This window comes from Polistes canadensis, unplaced genomic scaffold (genome assembly GCF_001313835.1).
Source record: "Polistes canadensis isolate GaletaPanama2010 unplaced genomic scaffold, ASM131383v1 scaffold_303, whole genome shotgun sequence".
Classification (NCBI taxonomy): domain Eukaryota; kingdom Metazoa; phylum Arthropoda; class Insecta; order Hymenoptera; family Vespidae; genus Polistes; species Polistes canadensis.
Window position 1 is genome coordinate 102830 of NW_014569850.1, and position 20443 is coordinate 123272.

The 20443-nt window shown below is 30.7% G+C and overlaps 1 protein-coding gene across 1 annotated transcript; it reads left to right on the forward strand.

Moving 5' to 3' along the window:
* The first annotated feature begins 279 nt into the window (after positions 1 to 279).
* LOC106791400 (neuroglobin-like) lies at positions 280 to 12801 on the forward strand. Its single transcript, XM_014757017.1, has 3 exons — positions 280 to 2689; positions 11688 to 11919; positions 12315 to 12801. Exons 1-3 carry the CDS (start codon positions 2493 to 2495, stop codon positions 12468 to 12470), a joined length of 585 nt encoding a protein of 194 aa, XP_014612503.1. The 5' UTR covers positions 280 to 2492; the 3' UTR covers positions 12471 to 12801.
* Positions 12802 to 20443: the final 7642 nt, after the last annotated feature.

The following is a 20443-nucleotide window of genomic DNA, read 5'->3' on the forward strand; positions in this document are numbered from 1 at the left end:
GAAAGTGCCTGATTAATTGGTCTCGTAGCTTGTGGCAAAGAGTAGGATACGGGGTTGGGGATTGGGTGTTGAGGGTTGAAGAAAGGGTGGGGTGGGGGGGTAGTGGATTGGATGGAAGCTGAGGGTTGAGAACGAGGATGAAACTGAGGCTGTAGATGAGTCTGTAGATGAGGCTGAGGATGAGAAAAGATATAAAGTATATGTGTGGGGTAGGGGGATGGAAAGGAAGGATAGAAAGGAAGGGTCCCGGCGTCGGGACGCATGCGTCACCATTGGAGCACTTGTTATGGGTGCCTCAGTCTCGGCTCGCCTGGGCTCTAGGCAATATCGTTTACGTTCAAGAATTGCGGTAAGCTCTATACCAGGGAGCCCCGGGAAACGGTCTAAAGATAGAAAAGAGGAAATTACGGGAGGGATAAGGATAACTCTATTTCAACATAAAACAACACAAAAAAAGAAAAACAAGGACACAATAAATAGTCCGAGTTGAACGAGCTAAATTTTTTTCTGTGCAGTGCAAAAGAAAAAAAGAGACAACACGAGAAAGGATTATTTATTTAATAAAACAAACAGAGATAGATAGATAGATAGATAGATAGATAGATAGAAATAAAATATGATTGGTGAATTGTTCGTAAGATTATTTTGTGTGATAAATTGTGAAGAAATATAATAAATAAATAAATAAATAAATAATATATTATATCAATGGACAAGACGAGATTCATATCAGAGAACGATATTGAATGTTGAACAAAAAGATGATGATCAGAATTAAAGGATAATTTTGATTCTTCTATCGGTGTTCTATATAGGTCTTTTTTTTTTTTTAAATTCGTCTATATACACTTAGACTGTTTCCTTTTTTTTTTTTTTTTTAATTCTATTTTCACATATTCTCTTTATGTCTACTTGTGCGGTGTTATGATGAGCAGAAGGAAGAGATATCATTTATAACGGAGAGCTAGCGTCAGGTGCTCTCGATTGGCTGGCTCGATATCAACGAAGATAGGAAGAGAGGACAGGAATCGATTTACAAAAGAGAAAGAGAGATATATATATACATATACACATATATATATACATAGAACGAATTAGCGAGAAAAATGGAAAAGAAAATAATAGGAACAATCGTATCTGAAGAAATGATCGTTCGATGAGGACGTTTGGTAATCTCGAGAAACACGTTAAAAACGAACGAAAGAGAGGAAGAGAGAGAGAGAGAGAGAGAGAAAAAGAGAGAAAGAGGGAGAGAGAGAGAGAAAGAGTGAAAGGTTTCTCCCGCCGATACTCGACCTCCTGTCAATATCATCATCCTCCTTCCCTATACTCGAGAGCAACCACCACTTGTACTTTCTTTACCCCTCCAACAAGTTCGAATTCCTCTAATTCAAAATGAACATTACCGATCCTGACGTATCATAAGTGACGTGTTTCTTTCTCAATTGGTTTTCATCGTCGCCTTTGGATTTATTTTCGATCATCTTTCAAAAATCATATTGATTATTGCTAAAGAAAAAAAAAGATAAGACAACAACCAACCAACAGAAACGAGCTCAACGAGCATCGTATTATCTCCTTGTGTGTGTGTTTTCTTTTTCTTTCCCCCATTTCTTTTATTTTTTTTTTTTTTATTTATTTCTTTTTTTTAAATTCTCTTTTTTTTCCACCCGAATTCGAAGATTTGCGATGAAATCGGTGGAAACTTAGCGACGAGTCACGGACGTGTATCCAATCGGTGTGTCAGAATTTCAAACGACACGTGTGTTGCGTGTTTAAGAAGAAGAAGAAGAAGAGGAGGAGAATAAGAAGAAACAGTGAAAAAGAAAAAGTAAAGAAGGTAAAGAAGAACATTTAGTAGATTTTTGTCGGAATCGCGTTATCGCGTACGCGTGTGCGATGAAATGAGTTAAAAAAAAAAAGAAAAAGAAAAGGGGAAGGTTTTACCTGCCGATTAAAATGACGATCGTCGCGATTTATGTCGATCGTATGACGATCAGTCGTCATCGATGACGACGAATCCATGAAAATTCAATAATATTTCTACAGGATTGACACACTTTTTCGAATCGAACTTTACGCGTTTGCTCTATAAACTGGACCATTAATAATTGACTTAAAAAAAAAGAAGGAAAAGAAAAAAAAGCATAAGCATTTGTTTAAAAAGTAAAACATACGCCCCGTAGGAAGGTGGAACGTTTAAAGTTACGTAATGTTATCGATTTATAACAAACAAGTGGAAAGATACGAGCGTTCGCGATCGATGATCCACCACGATCGTGGATTTGTTCGATCGCCATTTTGAATCTTGTTAGAAGATTCAAATTTTATCACGCGTTTACGTTTGTTCTCGCAAAGTGTGTAAAAATTTAACAAAAACAATAAGAAGAATAAAATAAAAAAATTAATTATTAATCGAGGACACTCGTAAGGGAGAGATAGGATCGGTGATAATAATTACGTATTAAATTAATTTCTTTGGAAAGAAAAAAATGGGCTGCGAACTTAGCAAACTTACAGCCACGAAATCGCGAAATCAAAGTGATCGCGAAGCTTCGCCACCACCACCACCACAAACTACTGTAGATCCGAGACTTCCTTTGACAGCTAGGCAAAAATTTACGGTTATGGCTAGTTGGAGGGCCGTAGGGAGAGCCCTGGAATCTACCGGTGTCTACATGTTCATAAGGTTTGTTATTCATTATTTTCTATATATGCTTATCGAATTCGTAGTATTGCATAAAATCTCTTTGCAAAATGAAATATTTTTGTCATATACTACTACTATATCTTACTATATATATATATATATATATACACACACGCACAGCGTGAGAAATAATCGAATTCGTAGTATCTACATATACTTATCTTCCATTCTTTTTTATTTCTCTTGGTATTACTTTTTTTTTCTTGTTGGGGTGGGGAGGGGGATGGGAAATGAAATGTTGTTTCATCTATTCAATTATCTTTAATCATTAAAATATATATCTACGTTTTCTATCTGTTCTTTTCGATTTTCAACGAGAATACCCAACTAGGAACTATCGAACGTTTGTTCTTTCGTGTTGCTTCTTCTTATTCTTCTGCTTCTTCTTCTTCTTCGAGAGCGCACGTTTCAATTTAAAAATAGAAAGGATCTATAGTTACATGAACTGTAATAGATACACGTCGTTCGATCGATGGTGATATCGTTGAGAGTAGCATATAAATGACAAGTTTGTTGGATCGAACCTCGAACGAGTTACTCTTTGAATAACCGTCCGAATAATGTTCTTCATTGTTCTACGAAAGAACTTGGATAAAATATATTTATAATTATTTTAAATATAAGAAAAATAATATCGTTTTAGATTAAAGGAAAAAAAAAAACATTTCTAAATTGTTTTAACAATGAATTTATTATATTAATAATATTATCGTATTAATTAAATACAATATTTCGAAATCTTTTGTAATATGTAATAATAAAATAAAACAAATTATATATCAGAGAAAGTAAAAAATGAATACAAATAAATATTAGTTCGAGGGGGTGTTGTTTTTTTTTTTCAATATTTTTCAAAATATCATAATATAGAAATGTTTTTTATTTATTTCAATAAATCACCGATGACGTTGGCAAAAAAAATAAAAATGAATCTCAAACATCAATTTCTCGTGTCAGTGTTAGATGTGACGTTAACAATTTTCTTTCTCTTTCTTTCTACAGGTTTATGTGTCACTATCTATCTATTTATCTATCTATCTATCTATCTATCTATCTGTCTATAAATCTATCTATCTTTCTCTTTCCTACGACACCACATACATTTTCCACGGTAGAACAAGCCGTGTTTCTTCGCGTCACGCGCCATTACGTGATTAGCTGAGCGTTTAGGCTCTTCAAGGCCGCCATCAACGTCAAACACAACCCTGAAAGTAGGGTGGATTATTCAGTGAACTACCCTGATCCTTTGCTTTCGAACAACGCCGATGATGTGCTTTACCTCTCTTTCTTTTTCTCTTGAGATGAAGAAGAAGAAGAAGAAGAAGAAGAAAATGATGATGATGATGATGATGATGATGATGAAGGAAAAAAAGAGAGAATCTGGAACGAAAAAAAAAAAAAAGAAACCTTGAATATAATCCAAGTCATAATATATGCATTAAAAATGTATTTTCCCATGATAGAAATTATTTATTTTTATTTTAATCTTATTTTGTTAAATAGAACGATCAAAAAAAAGAATAATATTTTTTATTCAATGTTATAAAAACAAACAATAAAAATCACGCGTATATTTTGTCACATTGTATTGAGATTTCATTGATATATTGATATATTAAATAATTTGGTTTTTTTTTTTTTTTTAACTTTCGGACCTCTAACGGAAGTATACAAAAATTTCTTACCGAAAAGTACCTTGAGGTTTTCCAAGAACAGCCTTTTTACTAGTCGCAATATATCCTTTCGACTTAATTCAACGTGCTTGCGTCGGCTCGCGTGCTCGTTTCGCATCCATAATTGAATTGTTATATATGTATATGTATATATATACACGTTATATACATATAGTATCGAGTAAAGCTTAGCGTGTATAAGTAATACGTTGGTTAGTGTGTTAATATGTATATAAGTATTATAACACAAATAATGTGTGTGTATGTGTGTGTGTATACGTACATACATAGAAGCTAGATATCGTTCCACAAAATTAAACAAAATGTGCCAACGTATTTTGCGATTCAAATTTCTCGCCATGTTATATATTCAATTTCTCTCACTCTCACTCTCTCTTTTTGCAATTCTATTATGTATATAACGTTATTAAACTAATGAAAGTTATTTTGTTCTATTCTATTCGATAAATGCGAGAACAGATATGTATTTATAAAATTCATTTTGAAAGATTAATTTCATTCGTGTCAGAGTTATGATTAAAAATTAATCAAACGATTAAACAATAATTTCAATCCTATCGATTATATCATTAAATTACTAATCATTCTTTTGATTTTTGGTTTAGATTGTTTTTTTTTTTCAATGCGTTTTTTGAATGACGTATTAGTATTGGTTTATAAATTATTGATATTTGTTTTATCAATTGTTCTATATAAATAAATTGACGTGTTTTCTTGATGTCACATTTGTCAATTCAATTCGTCGTTGTTTCAAGTCGTAACGGGGGTAAAAACGTATAATAATAGTTTCACAAACATTACGTACCAATAGAATGAATCAAAAGAGGGTCAGGGATTATTCCCCTAATGCATTTTTAGTTTCTTTTTTTTTGTATTCACCCTTGTGTGACCGAAATCATACGCATCTCTCATATCTGTTGAACAACCTCTTAAATACTTCATCCATTAAAAATGTATTTTTTTTTTCTTTCTTTTTTTTTGCGAACGATCAAAAACACGTTTACGTTTGACTTTAAAAAATCTTTTTTTTTTTTTCAAGTGTACTTCAGAAAATAAGTATTTCCTTCCCCCCCCCCCCCCTCCCTCTCTCTTTTTCTCTCTTTCTTTTTTTTTGTTTTCTTTCTTTAAGATCTCTACACACGTTGACACATGTAGCGATGCATAAATCGACACCTTGGTTATCATGAAACCTGCATCAGTTTAAGTTTGCCTGAACATTACCAATTCTATTAAGTTTGTCGAACGTTATCAACGTTAAAACATGTACGTACGTACGTGTTCTTTGTTTTCTATACATCGATACAATTTATTTCAGATATTGAAATATTATTAACATATATTACAACCAACACGTGTATACTCAAACTTCTAATAGAAAAAACACAGTAGTATTTTAAAAAAATATCATTTCGATATAAGAAAATTCATAAAAATTCATGACACCAACGTGTAACACAATTTTTCCTTATATTAAATTAAAAACACAATATTTTCATATAACACAAATTTCGTTCTAAACACGATCTCAATACGAAACACGAAACCAAATAACCGTGTAAACATGGAGTGGTTTAAGTTATCGCGAAACTCATGAAATCAGTGCACACATAACCCAAATATGTTACTAATACGAAAACATTTAAAATTCAAAGTCTATATATACATATACAGATGATAAATTATCACATATCATTTTTATATTGTTTGCCTACCCGTCTACTTATCTGTCCTCTCTTGTTTATCTGTAAAATAATTATTAAAAAAAAAAAAAAAAAAATAAAAAGGGGTGTAGGTATGTGTGTGTGTGTGTGCATATCAACGTTTTGTTGTTATGAAGTTACAATATCGAACAGTGGAATTTTTCGAACGTGTTTTTTTATCTTTTTCATTCTCTCTCTCTCTCTCACTCTCTCTCACTCTCTCGTCTTTCTCTTTCCCCTTTCCATCTCTCTCTCTGTCTCTCTCACTCTCACTCCCTCGAAAGTGCGTAACGATTTTCGATAGCGCAGGAGTAATAGCGAGGTAGGAATGAGGCCGAGGTTCACAGCACAAACGTCGTTGGTACTTACTTCGGGGAAGTATCATAGAAATTTTGACGTTCGTCGCGAAATATCATTGATCGGTTCGTTTTAATCGAGAAAAAAAAAAAGAAAAAGAAGGGGTTCATTTTTGATTCGCAAACAATATATCTTCTCTCTCTCTCTCTGTCTCTGTTTTTTTTTCTTTCTTTTATTTCTCCCCCTTTACCCCAACCCCACGATCACCCTTCCCATTCTATTTTTTCTCTCATTTTCTCGATTTCGTTTTCCCGCTAGTTCAATTCAATTTATCGCAGTCAAATAATATAGGGCGTAGTACCGTCTTCAACGAAAAATATATAGTAGGGGTAATGTCTGTAAATTGTAATAAACATCGGTAACGATAATGTTGTCGATAAAACAGGACCAATAGTCAAAGATATTTTTGTTTCTTTTTTTTGCGTTACTAGCCTAATCTCTAATGCCATGCATTCCGTAATTATTAATATAATAATTGTCTGTTCTTTTTTTCTTGTATTTGTTTTGTTTTGTAGATTTTCATCATAGGTTAAAACACGTTTCGCGTATTGATTATTATTTTGAATCTTGGTCACGTGAAAATTATATAAAATAAGAAACGAAAATATACTTTATATCTCATTATTATAAATATAATTTATTATTAGAGATTTGATTTTTATAATAATATCAATGTCATAATAAATAAAGTATTCCGTTTTTATAAAATACTTTAATTAAAAGTATTCACCATTCCAAGGGTTCAAATATTGAAACATACGTAGGGTAACTTTGGGTTCTTTCTTTCTTTTCTCCCCTTTTCTTTTTTTTTTTTCTTTTTTTTCTTTTATCGTTCATCTATGATACAAATATTCCTACTCGTTCGCAGAATTTTTCATCTCTTCCATTATCTTTTGATTTTTTTTTTCTTTTTTAACTCGTTTTTGCGCAAAAACGAACAATAGATTTTCTAATATTCGTAGGAGAACCTAGGTAATCATTATACGAATTATTTTACAAGAGAATCATGATTTCACATCAGAACGATTTCATCAACGCGAATACCATCGAGTTGCTTCATTTTCTTGTTCCTTTCTTTTCAGTTCTTGTTTCTTTTTACACGTAGGAAAAAGAAATTGCAATGCTGCAAATTATGCATCTCCTCAATTTTTTTGAAAAGTTGTGGTACATATTTTTTATACTAAGAGTGAATAGATTTGAATAAAACTTATATTAAATTAAAGTACACTCTTTTGTCTACGCGTAGAATATCATATCGAGTTATAAATTCGTCTGCAAAAGTTCAAAAAATGTCAGAGAATGCAATGCAGTAAATTGTGCATCTTTGCAATTTCTTTGAAAAGTTTCGATAAATATTTTTTATACTAAAAGTGAATAGATTTTAATGAAACTTATATTAAATTAAAGTACACTCTTTTGTCTACACGTAGAACAACATATCGAATTATAAATTTAGCATGTAAAGTTCAGTAAATGTCAGAGAACGCAATGCTGTATATAGTGCATTTTTGCAATTTCTTTGAAAAATTTTGGTAAATATTTTTTCTACTAAAAGTGAATAGATTTGAATGAAACTTATATTAAATTAAAGTAAACTCTTTTGTCTACGCGTAGAATACCTTTTCGAGTTATAAATCAATTTGCAAAGGTTTAGAAAATATCAGAGAATGCAATGCTGTTAATTGTGCATTTTTGCAATTTCTTTGCAAAGTTTCGGTAAATATTTTTTATACTTTTAGCAAACAGATTTTAATGATTTTTATATTAAATTAAAGTACATTCTTTTATCTACGCGTAGAATACTATATTGAGTAATAAATCAATCTAAAAACGTTCATAAAATGTCAGAGAATGCAATACTGTAGATTGTGTATCTTTGCAATTTCTTTGAAAAGTTTCGATAAATATCTTTTATACTAAGAGTGAATAGATTTTAATGACTCTTATATTATATATATATATATAGTTAAAAAAAAGTATTTGTTAGTCCGACAAACTCGTGACGATTCGTTTATTAACGTAATAAAAATTTGTATAATATATATATATCAAATGGTGTATTTATAGATCTCTCTACGTGAATTTTTGGGGAAAGGAAATAAAATGAAATAAGCGTATCTGGTTGGATGATAAAATTTGTATCATCGTATCATCGTTATTTAGACAGGAACGTAAACTAAGTTACAGGATGATTAAATCTGAAATGAAGTTTACGGTAAAGCTAGTAATCATCAAGACACCCTTAATTTTTCTTTAATCATGTCGTTACAACGTAATTTTCTTCCCACTCTATATATATATCTCTCTCTCTCACTCACTCTTTCTGGTAACTGGCAAGATTACGATGATGAGTAAAACTACTAGGTCCAAGTTAGTTCGTTCAAGATAAAATTACACTAATCGGAAGAAAATTTAGCAAAGGCTCGTACAAACTCATTCCAATTTCTCCAACAAGGCACTCCACATTGATTTCTGGGGATTTGCGGAGGCTGAGCGTTAGAAAAGGTCTCGGAAAGTTTGAAGGGAATTAAAAAGAGAGAGAGAGAGAGAGAGAAAAAGATAGAACACGAATGAGTTCGAACAATTTGCAGTTTCTGTCTACTTACAAGAGAAGATAATTGAAATTGAAAGTTGCAATCCAAAAATTTCATATTACCTAGTTAGCTTGAAACTTAGGTGCAATTAATTCCCATCATTTTTCGTACTATTCCGTTTAACACACGTCCTTATCTTTAAATTCGATATTAAATTTACGGTTACTTGACTCGTTTATAAACCGTCGAGTCATCCGATAGACAACGTTCAGAGGGTCAGTTGTTTTCTTATTTTGTTTTATTTTTTCTTTTTATTTTTTCTCTTTCTTTCTTTCTTTCACTCACCTATTTATTTTTAACGCTAACATATACTTCGAGTACGGCTACGACATTTAAAAATATCTTTTGTCATTATAATATCTTTTCTATCTTTCAGACTACGAAACCTTTTTATTGTTTTTTTTCTTTTATAGTATAATTTACTTACGATACGATGATAGTTTTACAAAGGTATTTATAAAAATGGGAAAAGTTACTTTTTGTGTTTTTGAATTTACGAAACGTGTATATTAGAAATAAAGTAGAAAGAATTGATAAAAGTTTTGTCATTATTAATATATTATACTAACGATAAGTTTTATTGCAAAAAAAAGAAAAAAAATCAAAAAAGAAAAAGAAAAGAAAATGTAGAAATTATACATGAAAATATAACGAATAAGGAAAGTAAATAGGTTTAGGTTATCGTAGAAAAAGTTCTTCTCATATATATATTTATACAATATTTTATCGAGAAAATAAAAGTCAAACGAGAAGAAAAGTTCCTTATCTCGTGCTGGCAAGCAAAGTTACCAAGTTTAAATAAGACTCTTTGGAAAAATAATTTTTGTTCCTTGAAGTAAAAATTTTTACTTTCCCGCGCGTAATTTCCCTAGCAAATTTAAAAAAAAAGGATCTTTTTGTATCCGCATAGAGGATCATTTTTTAATGTTACGAAAGTTGAAAGGAAAAAAAAAATAGAGAAAAAAAAAAGAAAAAAAGATTACTTTCAGTATAGATCGTAGATAAATGATGTATTTGAAAAGAGACGATAACTCGATTATTAATTAAATTGCAATCGGAAGAAGTCCTTCAAACACTGTTCAGCACTTTGATCGTATCGCTTCGTTGCTTTCATAGTACTAACTAATACATTTAATGTCTACCATCCTAAAATAAATTGCAACATTTTTACTAACAACTATTACTTATTATTATCATTTTTTCTTTTACTATTTTCTTTCAACCCTATCCCCTATTTTATCAATCTTAAAATTTTATCTCGCGTGAAGACACAAGAATGATTCTTTTTTTGTAATAAATATATTTTTTTTTTCTTTCTTAATATACATACCACATACTACTTCTTTTTCAAGCATGATAGAAAAATTATAATAGTAGCGGGATGGAATTGATAATTTGTCGAATTTTCAAAAAATATCTTCCTTTTTTTCTGTCGTCATAGTAGCGATCATGTTTGTAGTTAGCTTTTAACGTAACATAATTAAATTCGATCGTGTTATTTATGTATGTCGTATAAGCGAGCGAGCGAGAGAGAGAGAGAGAGACGCGAGGAACGTAACTACGTTCCTTTGCTCCAACACAACAGCTTCGGAAATCAATAAACGATGTAGTAGTAGATGTGCGCCAATGTATCGACCTATCGTTGACAACTATAATTGTTTTCTTCTTTTTCTTTCTTTTTTATATTTTGATTTGTTTTATATATATATATATATATATATATATAACGAAAGAAAGAAAGAGATAGATAGAAAATATCTGTATAATAATTATTATTTCGTTCTATTTATTTTCTTTCGAACTTTTCTTCGTATTCAATTAACATATTACAACGTATTGATTAAATTCATTTTGTTGATACTGTTTAATAGAAAAACAAAAATAAAAAATTCATAAAAATAATCTATACCAATTGTTTTTATCGATAATTGCAATTACATCGGATAAAAAAAATTAAATGCATTGCCGTTTATTGATTTGCATGTTAATAGAAATTTCTTATTACTCGTGCAAGTAACAATCAAGGCTGTTAATTATCGAACAAATAAATACGAATTACAAAATATCATTAGTATACAATACGTATTTATTATTTGTATTTTTTTAATAAATACAATTTGTTCGCACCGTGGTTAGAAATTATTTTCACGATTATTAATAATAATATCATAGATATTAATGAAAATCATCAGCTATCGATTGTTCATTTGAATATGTCTCGTGACAATGGTCTTGGAGAATAATAGGGTTGGGAATAGCGTGAATCTAATCGATCTAATTAATCAGACCCATTCCTTGAGGTTAGCTCGGCGGCTTGTGATCGAATTCGTGACGATAATGCAGAATTAATTTGCGTCTTGTCTTTGATTAATTGTAAGTGAAATTACACGTATCCGTTTATCAATTATTGTAATCGATTTGATCAGAAAATCAATTGTTTTTTCCGATTGAAACAAATAAAAAATATTTAAATAAATACGTAGGTATATTCTACCCCCTCTCCCCCTCCCCCTCCAAAAAAAATAGAACAAAAAAATATGTAATAATAATAATAATAATAATAATAATAATAATAAATTGAATTGTCGACACGCATATAATGCAATTTGACGATAAATATTTGTAATTGCAGATTATTCGAGGAAAATACAGATCTATTGGATCTCTTCACTAAATTTCGTGATATGAGAACGAAGGAACAACAATCGTCGAGCATGGAATTGGCCGAACATGCAAAAACGGTCATGATGACTCTCGATGAAGGAATTAAGTGTTTAGACGACATGGATACATTTCTGACGTACCTGCATGAGGTTGGTGCATCGCACACTAAAATTCCGGGCTTCGATCGACAATATTTTTGGGTATGTCCCAAAATTATTTATACATCTAATCGCAATTTCTTTTTATTTTTTATTTTGTATTAAACGTAACATTTAACACATCCCTTCAAATATAATTTGCAAATTAGATTATTATTTTGAATACATTAACATTACAGTGATCTATCTTACCGACGATCATGAACGACAGAAATTGTGCGAAAATATTTTTGACGAACATAATTTTGTTTATTTGTGTATTTTTATTTATACATATATATATATATTTATAGAAACTCTCTATGCACACATTAAATTCATTTTATTTCCATTCGTTTTCTCTCTCTCTCTCTCTCTTTCTCTTTTTATATCTTCCTTCAATTTCGAATCTCTCTTTTTGTAAGAAGATAAGCGAAAAACGGAAGATCTGTTTTCAGAAAATCGAGAAGCCCTTCCTAGATGCAGTGGAACGAACGTTGGAAGAACGTTATTCGGAGAATGTTAAAAACATCTACAAGTTGACGATCAAGTTCATCATCGAAACGCTTATAGATGGCTTTGACGAAGCACAAAGCGAAAAGGCCAAGTCCTAGTCGTATTCATTTGATGAGAATCGACATCCTTAAAAGCGTCCTTTCTTTCTCTCTCTCTCTCTCTCTCTCCATCTCTCTCTCTCTTTCTCTCTTTCTCTTTTTCTCTCTTTCTATCTCGTTCTATCTCACGCACCCGATGTATTCGAATATACGTTTCAAATAAACGCAAACATACACACACACACAATCACACACGTTACTCGGCATATATAGACAATACGTAATCGAGGAAAAAGTTTCATAGAAAAGGGGGATTTACTCGTATTACGTATTACGTATTTTTGCGATCGATCCGATCGTCTCGTCAAAAAAAAAAAAAAGAAATTAAAAAGAAGATAAAAAGAAAACGGAAAATATCGACGGTGCCAAGCGATTTGTCGGCCATCTTGTTTCCTTCCTTTCAAGACGTCGTCGTCGTCAGAGCTTTTTCTTTTTTCGACAAAACTTTTTGGGACAAATGAAAGGAGAGAGAGAGAGATCGTTTGGGAAAGGAAGATAAAGAAGAAGTAAAAAAAAAAAGAAAGGAGAGAAAAATAAATAATAAAGCAAAAAAGAGATAAAAAAAAATGACCGACATTTATAGGCGTAGACGAGAAATGATATCAGTAAAGGTCGCGTCCTCGGTCGATAAAGAGAATTTGCACGAGCGTCTGTCCTTTTTTAATTACGCTCGCTCGTTGTATGAATCTATGAATGTATGTATGTATGTATATGTATGTATGATGTGTATGAATGTAAGAAGTATGTAAGTATGCATCTATGAATATATGATGTGTAGATGTATGATTATGATGTACCTCGTATACGTGTATGTGTATACGTGTTTACACGTATACACATTATCAACTTTTATACAGTGTACGTCTCGAGAAGATTCGTCTCGTCTGAGTTCTCGAGAAAAGAAAAGAAAAAAAAAGAAAAGAAAAAAAGGGAATGAAGAAGAAAAGAAAAATCATGTATGCGGTAGTACTATATAGCCAGTTGGCTTAAGAAAATGGTCAAAAACATAATTTTATGGACGACATCGTTCTTCGATTTAAGAGAAAACTTTGTTCATAATTTTATCTCTTGAAAAAACAACAGTGGGTTTATACCGATTCGCGTGTTCGAACCATTTTATTTTGAGGTTAGAACGTTTCCCGTGCATTTTATTAATATAATATTTCCTTTTTTTATTTTTGGAAAATTTAAGACACGATTTTTCTATAAGATATTATTCTAACATAGTTTATACTAGTATTTATCTTATTTCTTATGCTAATAAACAATTATATAATTCAGTTTTGTAATGAAACGATTGCGCAGACCACGTTGCGTAGTATATCTTGCGCAGTACAACTTGCGCAGAAGGAACGAAGAAATTTTGAACATTTATTTATTTCATCGATGACTCTTAGACTTATGTAAACTTGCAATATAGTACTATTATTCATAAAACAAGAATATATAAAAAGGCAGGAAAATATCGTGGAAGAAAAATTTCAAATATTTCGCGAGTAAGTAAATAAATAAATAAATAAATAAATAAGTAAGTAAGTACCTAACCTTTATCGACGTAACCGAGGTTGAAAGATTTTACTATGTATTATGATAAACATATACATATTATATTTGAATATGAGCGTGAGCCACAGTCTTTGGCCGATTCTAAATATTGCGCGCGTGTATGTATGTATTGTACAACAAACGTACGTTTTTACACGTAATTAAATAAGTCTAAAGAGACTCAAGAGGAACAAGAAGAAACAAAAGAAGAAGAAAAAACAGAAGATGATGATGATGATGATGATGAAATAAAAAGAATATAAGGAACAACAAAAAATAAAGAAAGGGTGGATAATTTGAGATACACTCTTTCTTATAATGTCAATTCCCTATATATATATATATCTATACAATGTATATGTATACAGGGTATATCCGAAAAAAGAACGATAAAACCGAATGAAGATGATTCTACGTGTAACAATAAATAATACAAAAAAATAAAAGTAACACTTTATCAAACGAACAATCAGGTAAGATCTGATTCTACATTTAACCCTTTCAATACGAACACCAACTATAAATTGCATTTCACATTATACCTTTGTATCAATGGGAGACCCGTTCAATCGAAAAAGGGATGTCAAACGAAACAAAATTGTACTTCTTTCGTTCGTCCTATCCGTAGAATCATCACCTGTCCGGTTTAACGAAAACTTTCTGATATACCCTGTTTATATATACACATATACACATTTTCTTCTCAATTAATTTATTTCTGTCGATATTCACGTCTTTACCGATCGCAACATCCTAATTGCGGATGATATAATACAAGAACGCGATAACGATATATGTTATTATATTTTTTTTTGTTCCCATTTCCTATCGAAAAAAAATAAGAAAGAGAAAGAGAGAGAGGGAGAAAAAAAAAAGTAATAATATTAATAATAAATGTTGAAACTTCGTCGTGTTTCCGTCGTCGTCGTCGTCGTCGTTCGTTTTTGATTAGTGCGATCAGCATGGGAAACATCAGGAATCATGCTCGTATCACATAAATACATATATATGTATTTTACCTGAGAATGCGTGTTCAATATGATGAGGAGTATAAGAAAAGAGATTCTCGTACGTGTTCCATTATCCTCGACTTTATGGCGTGCATGCGCAAAAGGTGAAACAAAGTAATACTTATATACGTATGTATGTATGTATGTATGTATGTATGTATGTATTTATCTACGAGAGTAAGAGAAATGTTGGATATAAAGAAAAGAATACAAAAATAAGAGGGATTGATAAAGAGATGAAAAGAAAAAAAATAGAATTATGGGAGAAATACAAATTCATATTTTTCAAAGTGTCAATGCGAAAAAAAAATCCAAATTTGCCAAATTTATTCGCATCTCTTTCGATCTTGGAGATTTTAACTTGACAATAATTACGGTAATTATATTACTTTTTTTTTGTGTGTGTGTTGCAAGCTGCAATATTTAATTGACTATTTCAAATAGGTAAAATAAAAGACGAAATATGGCTGTTTTAAAATAAAACGAAAACAACATTATTTGGAAGTACAAAACGGTGAAATAAAATAATAATAATATTTCAAAAGGGATTAATTTATCGACTTGCATCGTACAATTTGTTTTGTTCCTTTATTTTGTATTTATAAGTATTGCAATGTCGATCAAAAAAATTCTTATCGAGAATGAACGTTCAACTCGAACGACGCGCGTTAATAACGGCGAGAAAAATTAAAAAAAAAAAAAAAAAGAAAAAGAAAATATATATTAAAGAGTGGAGACACACGAGGCCGTGACGTAAAAGAATAAATGTAATTTTTGTAGCGTGAAAGAGAATTAAAAAAAATAAAGTAAGAAAGTAAGTAAATAAGTAAGTAACTAAGTAAGTAAGTAAGTAAGAAAGAAAGAACGAACGAGCGAATGAAAAAGGAACAAATGCACACAAAAAGTCGTACCTTCCTTTTTTCTCCAATATGTGGGAGACCTATGTAACCGAATGTCTTCATTAAAAGCGCAAGAGACGCATTATAAATACAAGGATTGCATAATAAATAAAGGAATAAAGAAAATAAATGAATAATAAAAAAGAAAAACCAAATAAAAAAAAAAAAAAAAAGAAAGAAATATAAATATTTATATATTATAAATATAAAATAAATATATATATATATATATATATATATATATACGCGTACATAAAGAACAACACAGATTAAAACACAGATGTATTTATTGTATCCAATGGAGAAACAAAATGAAAACGGAAAGAGAGTCATAATGCCAATAATGTCATTTTTGTACTTGCTCGTACAGGAGAAGAGGGACCTCTTTGACCCTTTTTAAAAGACGTCACATTTAACATTTCATTTAAAAATTCATCCTCTCGCAGCTGATTAATAACGGGCCTTCACGGAATAGTCTATTCTATTTGGGTTAAGCACGTAGGCTCGCTAATAATAAGGTTAGAACATTTTGCTAACTGGCTCCAACTATTATTGACCGTTCAAAAAATGCGACCATTTGGAACAGGGTACTGAAGATGATATTTTTTGCTGTGTCTGTTTAACGACAAATGTCAAATCACCATTTATATTTTCGTTTATACCTAAGTTAATCAAAAGAAAGCAGTAATATAACGAAAACTAAATGTCCAATCGTTTTCCTCGCTCTGCTTTTATTTACTTTTCTTTTTTATTTTTTTTTTTGTATTCTCTTATTTTAGAAATGAAATTTGTTAAATATATTTACAATTAAATTAATTGTTTTATAAGTTCTTATTTATATTTACATTTTATCATATATTATTGTACGAATAATGAATTATTTACAAATACGATATATATATATATATATCAATCGCGTCAAATGAAAAACCATGGATGATGATGAACGTTTTTATCGAAAAAAAAACTTCAAAAAAAAAAAAAGAAACATCCCACGCGAGCTTCGTGCTCGGGATTAAAAAAACTCTATCGAAGTAAAATAAATGTGCTTTTGTTATATAAAATCTTGTTCATTTTTAATCGACTTTGACATTATATATTATATATTATATCTATTCGAAGTTTAAAATGCGCGTATTCCTTATACGCGACGCCCATGTAACTCTTTACCTAGAATGATTTTTTTTTTCTTCAACTTTGCGCGCAACCCCGATACTCGTCGTTTTAATTTGTATGCCAATCCAGATTAATTGTTTTTATCCAGGATGGGATAAGAGTTTGACTATTTTAAGAACAAATCAATAAAACAAGAGTCTCCAGACATTAAGATAAGAAATGGTATTACGAAAGTGATATTAACAATAGTTGGTAAAATCAATGCTAATATGATGACCAGTATTATGAATATTACGTCGAAATAAATGTATAATATAAGAGCCTTTTATTAAATAACCCTAAAAATATTTAATAATAAAATGAAAAAAAAAATAAAGAAAAAAAAACATAAGAATAAACGTATTTCACAATTACAGCGCACATGGGCTTATATTTGTTTTAAATAAATAGAAAAATATAGTCGAATATCGTTTCTATGTTACATTTGAATAGTTTACAGTTTACCATTATTTTTCTACCATACCAACAGTAAGAAATTATCAATGATTCCTACCGTATCAACTGTCAAATTCTACAATACCAGCTGTTTATTATCAATTTTGATTATATCAAATGTGTATAATTATTGACGATTCCTGCTAATACCGACAATAAGTAATTTTATAATTTAATTCTAACAATTGTCGATAGTTGGTATCTTTTAAATAAAAGATTTCCACTTTATCTTTAACAATTGATAATATCTCAATTACAGATTTCTACTATATTGATCGTTGAAAATTTTCTACCCTTAATTTGGATAATATATTCTACAGATTAAATACATTAATATCATTTACCCTGTGTTCCGATTATTTATAAGCAAAATAATTTTCTAATATGATAATTGTATCGAAATGAAAATTCTTATTAAGAAATTTAATCAAAAAGTTCTGCAGAAAAATATTTAACGAATAAAATGTATGATACATAAAAGCATTAACATTCGTCTCGCATAGATTTAAAAATCCGACATCTTTTATTAATGTCATTCAACCCTAATAAAAGAAAAGAAAAGAAAAAAAAAAGAAAAGACAGAAATAAGTTGACAGGAAAACAATAGTTGAGAATACGCGAGACGATTTAATATATCGTAAAATATCAGCAGCAAAAGGGGGTGGGTGTTCGAAGGATAATGAGAGTAAAACGAGAAAAGATATGTTCGGGCCCTTTGAAATCTAATTTTTCTATGGACACGCGGGGAAAGGTCACTTACACCTTCTCTCCCTATCCCTTTTCAACCGTCTGATCGTCGAAACGAGTACTTCTCGCTGAGTTTTTAGCACAGTCAAACTAATATCTCAATCGTTAAAGTGCTTTTCGTCGGTGTGCGAGTGGGATATGGAAAGAAAAAGAAAAAGAAGAATAAAAAGAAGAAGAAGAAGAAGAAGGGTGGTCGCGACGTTCGATAAATACTCGCAAGAAGCCATTTTTATTTTTCGCCATTTATACATACATACATACATACATACACAAACATATATTATGTACCCCAGCAAATGTATATATATCTATATAATACATACGTAACCAACTCACTTATTTCTAAATATGTGTGTTGGTTTGTAAATAGGTATTGGACCTGTTGGTGTTGTATACTACGATTGGTGAGTTGGTAGGTACGTGCAGTCGTCAGAAAAGCATCGGCCATTACGACTGGTTGTGCTGTGGCGGTTCGCGCGGCACGTCAAAGAACGCTCATTAAATGCTGGCAATTAACTGCGGGCCAAGTCAAGTCCGTAGGCCGAGAAGAGACTTCCCTTTTCCTCTCTGTTCCTTCACGAATCGTATAAGAAAGAAAGAGAGAAAGAAAAAGAAAGAGAAAGAAAGAAAGAAAGAGAGAGTTTCGTATGCGTTTTCTACCTATCTCTGTCTTTCTTTCTTTCTTTCTCTTTGCTTCGTGCCGTTCCATCTTTCTTTCTTTCTCCCTTTCCCATACACACATACACACTCATACATACACACTTCGAAACATCTTTCTCCGTTTCTCCAGTTGAACAACACGTATGCAGTTATTTCGCATGTGCGCGCACGAAAGTTGAGAGCCCACGCGGTTTTAATGGCTCTCACCAACAAGAACGATTGGCATGCAAGCCATCTACTATCGTTTATGTGAGCGCGAAACTCGTTATATTTAATTTTTCCACCCAATCTGGTATATCTTGACTATTTGTTATAATCGTAGTATATATTTTTGTAGATTTCTTTGATCGTTCACTCTCCAATGTCTTTTACGTATCAACTAAAGAGAAAAATGATTATTAATATTAATAATGATAATAGAAATAAATAGTATAAGTGTTATTTAAATAACAATATAATATTTATTTCGATTAATTAACATTCATTTTGAATATTCTATTTATATTTCAGATTGTTCAAATACGTGTTTATTTAGATTGAATAGTGTATACCATATTTAACATAATTTAAATGTCATACTTTAATACTAAATATAATAATTTTTGTCCCACTTTGATTTCTATTTATATTTGATCAGGAACAGGGTTACATCAAACTTACTTACAAGGTAAATATTAATATTATACAATATATTTTGTAAATTAATATAATAATCGTATTATATTACACGTTGAAATAATCATTTATTGAGAATATCGATTAAAAATGTTGAAAAAAAAAATATAATATCCAATAATAAAAATATCATCCATTATTATTTCTCTTTCTTCTTCTTCTTCAAAAAAAAGGATCATCAATCGTTAGAAAAATTCACGACTAAGTTTGATTATATGTATGCAAATTATTGTTAAAATCAGTGAGAGGAAAGTTTATCAATAGAATTTAGGGTAAACTTTAGCCACTGTTTGGTACCAACAAACCCGTCAAAATACGTCGATACGTCTTCGCGTGTAATAAAAGTTTGAAGGTAGCAACTCTTTTTGAAAACCACAATAGAAAGAAAATATTATAGATGGTAAGAAGATAATAGACCCCCAATAGTTGTAGTAATGTACTGAAGTATCCTACGAGAAGAAAACGGGAATGAATGGGGAACGATTAGGTGGACTCTTATACCCCTTCGGGAATTATTTTCATTATAAAAGTAAAACGAAGGATCGTTGAAAAAGGATGGGGGACCATAATCTTTTGCATCACGATTCAATTTCGATACCCATGGGTACGTTTCTTCTCGGCAAATGACAACTACCAGCCAAATCATTTTACATTATATACCTAGATAGATATATATGATTTAAGAAATATCTTTTTATATGGCACAGCACAGTTACAAAATCATTCTAACTCTAAATTTTTTTTTTCTAACTCTATACCAAAAAAAAAAGAAAAATGTCTATCTCATATTTCAGGCACATCCTACATCATCTTTTTCTCGTCCATT

Bases quoted from the DNA above. Each gene is read 5' to 3' on its own strand.
- LOC106791400 (XM_014757017.1), top strand. From the start codon at position 2,493: ATGGGCTGCGAACTTAGCAAACTTACAGCCACGAAATCGCGAAATCAA. The intron at 2,690-11,687 runs GTTTGTTATTCA...TTGTAATTGCAG, and splicing joins GGTGTCTACATGTTCATAAG to ATTATTCGAGGAAAATACAG. The intron at 11,920-12,314 runs GTATGTCCCAAA...ATCTGTTTTCAG, and splicing joins TCGATCGACAATATTTTTGG to AAAATCGAGAAGCCCTTCCT.